Raw genomic sequence first — 9,575 nt, forward strand, 5'->3', positions numbered from 1 at the left:
ATAAGATTGTAAAAAATATATAGATGTAAACGGAAAGATTGTAAGGAATGGAAGTCATGTAAACCCTTAGGGGACACATTATGAATAAAGAAGAACTGAATAATTTAAAATTATTAAAATTAAAAAAAAATCGGATTAGGTAAATTTTCGAAAAAAATAATATTTTGAATTCAATGAAAAGGAATTGAATTTCTATAGTTTTTAAATAAAAGCGTTTAAAATTTATTAATTTGATATTAAAAGGGTCTGAAACTCAATAATTTTTAATTAGAAGCTCTAAAAATTGAAATATGTTCAATGAATATTTTTAGAGTTGGACAATTTTATTAGAAAAGAGTTAAAATGTTTACTTTTTTAATCAAAAGCGTTTAAAAATTAAGCAATTTTATTTTTAATTAAAAAGAATCTTGTAATTAAATAATTTCAAATTAACAGTTAAAAAAACAATTTCAAAACGTTAAAAATTCAATATTTTCAGATTAGAATTTTGAAAATTCGATCATTTAAAATTCGACGGAATTGAAATTGTATTATTTTTAATTAAAAGCGTTAAAAATTGAATAATTAAAAATTTTTTAAATCAAAAACTTTTAGATCTCGTAAATTTTTGAAAATAAAGAACAATGTTTCGAATGTAATTGAAATTTTATTGTTTTTGAATCAAAGCGTTTAAAATATAATAATAAATTGAGAATAAAAGTGTTTAAAATGGAAAATTTTCTAATCAAAAGCTCTCAGAATTTTCAAAGTTGTATAATTTTATTAGAAAGTAGATAGAATTGTAATATTTCTAATTCAAAGCATTTCAAAATTGAACAATTTTTTTAAATTAAAATATCTTAAAATGAAATGATTTCATATTCAAAATTTCGAAAAACAAACAATTATAAAACTTTAAAAATTGAATATTTTCAGATTACAATTTTGAAAATTCGATCGTTTAAAATTCAAAGGAATTGAAATTTTATCAAAATCGAATAATTAAAAATTATTAAAGTAAAAAAAGTTAGATAAGGTAAACTTTTTATAAAAATAACAATATTTCGAATGGAATGAAAAGGAACTGAACTTGCATCGTTTCTAAATAAAAATGTTTGAAATTTGAAATTGCAAAATTTCGAATAAAAAATTGAAATTTTATTATTTGTTCTGATTAAAAGCGTTCAAAATTGAATAATTTAAAATGATAGCATTTTTTAAAAATGGATATGGTAAATTTTCGAAAAAAATAACAATATTTTGAATTGAATGAAAAGGAATTGAATTTCTATGGTTTCTAAATAAAAGCGTTAATATTAAAATTAATAATAAAGTTTCTAAATAAAATAAATAAAATTTTCAATAAAAAATTTAATAATTTGATATTGAAAGGATTTGAAACTCAATAATTTTTGATCAGAAGTTCTCAAAATTGAAACATTTTAGACTACAATTTTTTGAGTTGGACAACTTGATAAGAAAGGAGTTGAATTTTATACTTTTCTAATTAAAAAGCGTTTCAAATTTAAACCATTTTCTTCGGAATTAAAAAGAATATTGAAAGAAAATTATTTCATATTAAAATTTCGAAAAACAAACAATTTCACTACGTTAAAAAATCAATATTTTCAAATTAGAATTTTGAAAAATCGATAATTTAAAATTCCCAGGAATTGAAATTGTATTATTTTTAATCAAAAGCGTTCAAAATTGAATAATTCAAAATGATTAAAATTAAAAAAATTTGTATTAGGTAAATTTAAAAAAATGAAGAACAATATTTCGAATGTAATTAAATTTTTATCGTTTCTTAATAAAAGTATTTAAAATATAATAATAATTTCAGATTAAAAGTCTTTAAAATGGAAAATTTTCTAATAAAAAGCTCTGAAAATTGAGAAATGTTCAACTAAAATTTTAAAAGTTGGACAAATTTATTGGAAAGTAGTTACAATTGTAATATTTCTAATTCAAATCATTAAACAATTTTATTTTAAATTTAGGTATCTCCAAATGAAATGATTTCATATTCAAAATTTCGAAAAACAAACAATTATAAAACTTTAAAACTTGAATATTTTCAGATTACAATTTTGAAAATTCGATCGTTTAAAATTCAAAGGAATTTAAGATTTATTAAAATCGAATAATTTAAAATTACTAAAGTAAAAAAAAATTAGATAGGTGAATTTGTTATAAAATTCGATCATTTAAAATTTACAGGAATTGAAATTGTATTATTTCTAATCAAAAGCGTTCAAAATTCAATTATTTTAAATGATTAAAGTAAAAATTTTTTGGATTAGGTAAATTTTTGAAAATAAAAAACACTATTTCGAATTTAATTGACTTTTAATCGTTTCTAAATAAAAGCGTTTAAAATATAATAATAATTTGGGATTAAAAGTTTTAAAAATGGAAAACTTACAAATCAGAAGCTCTCAATTTAAGAAATGTCAGGCTAAATTTTGAATTAAAGAATCTCGAAATTAATTGATTTCAGTTTTGAATTTTGAAAAACAGACGCTCTCAAAACGTTAAAAATGGAATATTTTCTGATTACAATTTTGAAAATTCGATCGTTTAAAATTCAAAGGAATTGAAATTATATCAAAATAGAATAATTTAAAATGATTAAAGTAAAAAAAAATTATATCAGGTAAAGTTTTTATAAAAAGAATAATATTTTAAATGGAATTGAATTTGTATAGTTTATAAATAAAAGCATTTAAAATTTAATAATTTAAGATTGAAAGTGTTTGAAATTGAATGTTTTCTAATCAGAAGCTCTCTCAATTGTACAAATTTCAAACTAAAATTTCGAAAGTTGGACAATTTTTCAATATTAGAAAGAAGTTAAAATTATTACCTTTCTAATTCAAAACGTTTCAAAATTTAAACAATTTTATTTGAAATTAAAGAATCTCGAAATTAAATGATTTCAGATAAAAATCTCAGTATTCCGTATTAATTCAGTTAAAACAAAACAAAAATGATACCGGAAAGAATTCTAGTTTTTAATTTTTGAATTTTTTTTTTTTTAAGAGAGCGGCTTTGGAATCTTGTCACAAAGGTTGGGGTACATCGGTAATTGTTGGTGTAGCCGCTGCTGGTCAAGAGATTAGTACTCGTCCATTCCAATTGGTCACAGGAAGAGTTTGGAAGGGAACAGCTTTTGGAGGCTGGAAATCCAAAGATAGTGTTCCAAAACTCGTGAAGGAATACCAATCAAAAAAATTAATTCTAGACGAATTTATCACCCACAACCTACCATTTGATAAAATCAATGAGGGTTTTGATTTGCTCCACGCAGGAACCTGGTAAGCTAAAATTTTTCTATATTCAAAAACGATTAATTTATTAATATTAATTAATAATTCATTTTTATTATTAATTTTTATTTGAACACTCTTTAATTCGTGTTTGAGTTTTATTATTCATATATAAAATATAAAATTTAATATATTTTTTAATTTCTTAATAATTAAAAAATTTTGTATATCTATATAAAACATTTTTTTTTTATTTTTTAGCCTACGAGCTGTTCTCCATTACTAGAAGATTTTTCAAAACCAGGAAACGTAATATGATCGTATTTTCTACAATTTAGAGTTTAGATTTCTATAGGTGCGTTTCTATTTTTATAATGAAACAATGTTTTTTAATATAATTTCGATAGCAATGTACGAAATGTGATGCATACTTTGAAATAGAATTTGATGTAAAAAATGGGGTTTTTAAAAAATCTTAATTTCGAACTTCCTTGATCCACACAAATAACATAAGCAACATTTTTAATTAAAAAACGCCAAAAAGACGAATATTTAATTCAAAAATATGATTTTTCAACATAAATGTTAATTTTGAAAATGTTTGTGTTTTATTATAAAAGCGAATTTTCAAAAAAATAGTTAAATTTTCATTAAAAAAAATTAATTTTTAACCAAATAGTTGAGGCTTCAAAAGCAAAATTGAATCTTTTACCCAAAAGACGAGTTTAAAAAAAAAGATATGAGTTTTGAACAAAAAAGATCAATTTTTAACAAAATAAATACATTTTTAATAAAATATTTATATTTTTAACCAAAAAGTTCATTTTTCTACTACAGAAAGACAAATTTTCAAGCAAAAATCGAAAAATTCTTATTAGAAAAAAAAAATTTAATAAAAAAAAAACTAATTTTGAACAAAACAGTCAAATTTTCAAGAAATAAATGAATTTTCAGCCAGAAAATATGAATTTTTAATCAACTAGTTGATTTTTCTACATAATAATAGAATTTTTTTCAAACAAACAGGACAAATTTTCAACGAAGCAGTTGAATTTTTAATCAAAAAATAAGATTTTTCTACATAAATGTCAATTTTGAAATTTTTTGTGTTTTATTATAAAAGCGAATAATTACAATTTTAATCAAATATTTATATTTCTAACCAAAAAGTTCAATTTACTACTACAAAAAGATACATTTTTAATCAAAAATCGAAAACTTAAATTCTAATTAGAAAACAAATTTTTAACAAAAAAACAAACTAATCTTTAACAAAACAATCAAATTTTCAACGAAATAAATGAATTTTCAGCTGAAAATATGAATTTTTAATCAAATATTTGATTTTTATACAAAATAATAGAATTTATTTCAACCAAAAAGGACAAACTTTCAACGAAGCAGTTGAATTTTTCAGCCAAAAAGACGAATATTTAATCCAAAAATATGAATTTTCAACATAAATGTTAATTTTGAAAATTTTGGTATTTTATTATAAAAGCAACTGTTAAAAAAATCGTTCAATTTTCACACAAAAAAAATAATTTTTAACCAAATAGTTGAGGCTTCAAAGAAAAAATTGAATCTTTTACTAAAAAAAACGAGTTTTAAAAAAAAATGAGTTTTTAACAAAAAAGATCAATTTTGAACAAAATAATTACATGTTCAATAAAATATTTATATTTTGAACCAAAAAGTTCAATTTACTAATACAAAATGATAAATTTTTAGGCAAAAATAGAAAACTTAAATTCTAATCAGAAAAAAAGTGTCAACAGAAAAAACTAATTTTCAACCAGAAAATATGAATTTTTAATAAACTAGTTGATTTTTTTAACAAAATAATAGAATTTATTTCAACTTAAAGGACGAACTTTCGACAAAGCGGTTGATTTTTCAAGCCAAAAAGTCGAATTGTTCATCCAAAAATATGTTTTTTCAACATAAATGTTCATTTTGAAAATTTTATAATTTTATTATAAAAGCGAATTTTGAAAAAATAGTTAAATTTTCAACTAAGAGAATTAATTTTTAACCAAATAGTTGAGGCTTCAAAGGAAAAATTTAATCTTTTTTCCAAAAGACGAGTTTAAAAAAAAAGAAATGAGTTTTGAACAAACAAGATAAGTTTTAAACAAAATACTTACATTTTTAATAAAATATTTATATTTTTCACCAAATAGTTGAATTTTCCAGATACGAAGATGAATTTTTAACCGACAAGTTCAATTTCCTACGAAAAAATTATAAATTTTGTATCCAAAATAGAAAACTTAAATTCTAATTAGAAAAAAAAATTAAATTTCAACCAAAATGTTTTTAAAGTAGTTAAAATTTCAACCGAAAAGAAGAATTTTCTAAAAAAGACTAAAAAAACTTTAATTTTCAACCAGAGTTTAAAAAAAAAGTAATGAAAATAATTATACTTTTAATAAAATATTTATATTTTTAACCAAAAAGTTAAATTTCCTACTAAGATAAATTTTAAAGCAAAAATAGAAAACTTAAATTCTAATTAGAAAAAAAAATTGTGACAAAAAAAAATTTCAACAAAACAGTCAAATTTTCAACTAAAGAAATGAATTTTCAACCAAAACGAATCTGCAAAAAAAATTTTTAATAAAGTTTACATTTCAACCGAAAAGGACAAATTTTCAACCAAAAAGACGATTTTTCTAAAAAAAAAAAAAAAAAAAAAAAAAAAAAAAAAAAAAAAAAAAAAAAAAACAGTAGAATTTTCAACCAGAAAATATGAATTTTTAATCAATTAGTTGATTTTTTTTACAAAATAATAGAATTTATTTCAGCCTAAAAGGACGAACTTTCGACAAAGCAGTTGATTTTTTAAGCCAAAAAGTTGAATTTTTCATCCAAAAATATGTTTTTTCAACATAAATTTTGATGAGCGAATTTTCGAAAAAATACTTAAATTTTCACCCAAAAAAATTAATTTTTAAAAAAATAGTTGAATTTTTAACATATTAAGAATTTGTTTCCAAAAAGTTAAATGTCCTACTATAAAAAGACCAAGAATGATGAATCTGCAAACAAAAATTTTCTTTAAAGTAGTTTAAATTTCAACCAAAAAACACCAATTTTCAACCAAAAAGACGTTTTTTCAGTAAAATAGTTCAATTTTCAACAAAATGATTAAATTTTGAACAAAATATTCATATTTTTACCCAAATAGTTGAGTTTTTTACATACAAAGATAAATTGTTAACTAAAAAAGCGAATTTTCAAAAAGTTAAATTTCCTTTAAAAAAAAATTGAAGGCAAAATAGAAAATTGAAATTTTCTGTAGAAAAAAAAAATTATTTTTAAGATAATAGTCAAAATTTCAACTGAAGAAATGAATTTTCTAAAAATACGTTAAATTTTCTTTAAAGAACAGTTGAATTTTCAACCAAATTATTTAAGAATTCATTATTTCTATTCAGAAATAGAATTCTTTTGACAAAAATTCATGTTCAAATCAAGAATTTTTTATTTTATTCAGAAATAAATTCGAAAAATTTTCGAGAGTTATTCTTATTCTGGATAAATTCCAGTTCCAACTGTTCCAACAGCTTGGAAATTTTATTCCTAAATATTGAAACATCTACACGTTGTTTTACATTTTTTCAAATTTTTTTTTAATTCTGCCAAATTAAAGAATTTTTTTCTAATCTTCAATTCATTTTTGTAAATCTCTATAATTCTTTTTAAAAATTCTCTTGAAATTAGTTTATTGAAATAAAAAATCATTTTAAATTTCCAAATAAAATGTTTTTTTATTCTTCTGACGCCTATCAAACTTCTTAAAAAGCTTCTAAATTTTGTGATCGAAATCTGCCAAAATATATATTTGATTTTAAATATTAAATTTCAAATTTTTAATTAATTTTTTTTAATCTTCTAAATATCTCTTTAACCTAATTACATTTTTTCTAAGAATAAAAGGTGTTTAATTGTTATTTATACATTGAAATTCAACAATTTTACTGGAAAATTAATTTGGTTAAATAGAACAATTAAAATTCAAACGTTCAAAGTTTAGTTTTTTTTTTTTAGTTTTTTAATTTATAATTACTGATTTTAAATGCAGTCAGATATTTCTAAATATTGAGTAACTGCTCTTTTTCTTAATCGAAAAATTTCAAATTGCATGGTTTAAAAATGTAATATTTTAGAGTGAAATTATATTTGAAATTTAATAAAAGCCTTTAATCATAAGTGTATTATTTTGAAGTTATTTTTAAATTAAAAATAAATATAAACTTCCAATAGAGCGGTCACATTTTTTTAAACTAATAAGACTTTCCAATTGAAACAGTTTAATTTTTAACGTTAAAATAGGGACATTCTAAAATTGTGAACTGATTCTGAATCGTCTTGTACAAACAATTATTATTCACTTTAAACATTTTAAAGTATATTTCAAATTTAAAAAAAAAATCATGAAGTGATTTATATTCACAGTTTTATATTCACAAAACATAAAAATGTTTTTACTAAAAAATCTTCGATTTTAAACGCTTCTAATTTTTAATTGTTTAGTCTTTAAAACTGCATTTTAAAATTCTTATATTGAAATGCACGCTTCAAAATTAAAAAATGTAAAATTTTCAAACAGAAAGGTTTTTAAATTACGCATTTTAAACTGAATGATGTATTTGAAAAAGATCAAAATTAAATTAATTATTAAAAAAAAGGTTAAAATCAAACTTGGGAGGATTTTTTCTTTTAAAAATTTGTAAAATTCCCAGTAAAAAAGTAAATTCACGGCCATTTCCCGGTCTCATAAAATTTCAGGTAATAAAATTTTTGTAATAAATCTGACGATTACCACATCTGAATCTACACGAAAATTCAGGACCAAAAAAGATTTTAATTTAAAATCAAAAACAGTTAAATCTGTCAAATAAAAAGACGAATTTTCAATAAAACAGTTGAATCCTGAATCAAGCAGTTTAATTTTGAACAAAAAAATAATGACTTGAAAGAAAATATTTAATTTTAAAACCAACAATTACATTTTTTTTAATTAGATTTTTTTATTGGGTTTTAATCATTCAATTTGAATTTAAGTGGAAAGACGAAAAAAACAGGGATGAATGTTTAATGGAAAAATAAATTTTCAACAAAGCGGTTGAATCCTCGACCAAAAAAAAAAAGATTAATTTTCAACCACCTTCATTTTTGACCAAAAATAATGAATTTTCAACAAAATACATTCATTTCCAACGAGTTTTCAACTAAAAACGATCAATTTTCATCCAAACATAAAAGTTAAATTTCTAGTTAAATAAAGTAAATTAATTTTTAACCAAATTTGTTAAAGAAAATATGTGGATTTTAAACAAATAGTTGAATTTTTAATTAAAACAGAAAAATGTTCAACCAAAAAGTTTAATTTTCAACCAAGAAGATTAATTTCTTCCAACAAAAACGAATTTTCAATTAGAAAAGATAACTAATCAGATCAATTTTAAATTGAAATTATGAAAAAATCTACTGAAATAGTTATATTTTCAGTTAAAAAATAATAATCTTCAATAAAAAAAAAAAAACGAATTAAAGAAAAATTAGTTACATTGTCAAATTTCTATTTTATATTCTGGTACTTCAAATTCAGTGTATATTTAGATAAAATGAATGTAGTTACTATATTAAATTCGATTTTAACTGCTTCGAAAATATAACTATTCAAATAAAAATATTGCATTTTCAAAAATATATGTGAATTTTCAACCAAAAGAATTAATTTTCTACCCAAAAAAGGTCATTTTTAAACAAAATAAAGAATTCTTAACCAAATAGTTGAATTTTCAATCAAAATTGATCAGTTTTCAGCCAAAATTGGAATAATTAAATGTTCAGTTTAAAAAATGAATTTTCCACAAAAAAACAACAAATTTTCAAATCTATAAATTTGCCATTAAAGCGATGAATTTACAACTGCACTTGATACATTTTAAACTGGAAAAATGAATTTTTAACAACATATTTTAACATTCAATCAGCAAGATGAAATTTCCACTAAACTATTAATATTAAGCTGGAATACTTGAATTCTCAACCAAAAATATCAATTTTCAAACAAGAAGATTAATTTTCAAAGAAAAAGATTAATTTTCAACCCAAAAAGGCAAATTTTCAATGAATTTGTTTAGTTTTCAACTGAAAAAGATTAATTTTTAACTAAAATTATGATTTTTGGTCTGTAATATTTGTATTTTTAAATAAAAAAAGTAAATTGTCAACGTAAAATTGAATAATCGAATATTTAGTTTAAAAAATTAATTTTCAAGCAAGAAGATTAATTTCCTCAAAAACAGACGA

The 9,575-nt window shown here is 20.5% G+C and overlaps 1 protein-coding gene across 2 annotated transcripts in view; it reads left to right on the forward strand.

Moving 5' to 3' along the window:
• LOC117181367 (alcohol dehydrogenase class-3) overlaps positions 1 to 3,708 on the forward strand; it is a 30,561-nt gene extending 26,853 nt beyond the window's left edge. For both annotated transcript variants that reach the window (XM_033373958.1, XM_033373959.1), the window contains 2 exons: positions 3,025 to 3,299; positions 3,513 to 3,708. In XM_033373958.1, the coding sequence (XP_033229849.1) occupies positions 3,025 to 3,299; positions 3,513 to 3,537 (300 nt within the window). In that variant the 3' untranslated portion in view covers positions 3,538 to 3,708. The remainder of the gene's footprint in view (positions 1 to 3,024; positions 3,300 to 3,512) is intronic.
• Positions 3,709 to 9,575: the final 5,867 nt, after the last annotated feature.

The sequence above is a fragment of the Belonocnema kinseyi genome, chromosome 10 (genome assembly GCF_010883055.1).
Source record: "Belonocnema kinseyi isolate 2016_QV_RU_SX_M_011 chromosome 10, B_treatae_v1, whole genome shotgun sequence".
NCBI classification, from domain to species: domain Eukaryota; kingdom Metazoa; phylum Arthropoda; class Insecta; order Hymenoptera; family Cynipidae; genus Belonocnema; species Belonocnema kinseyi.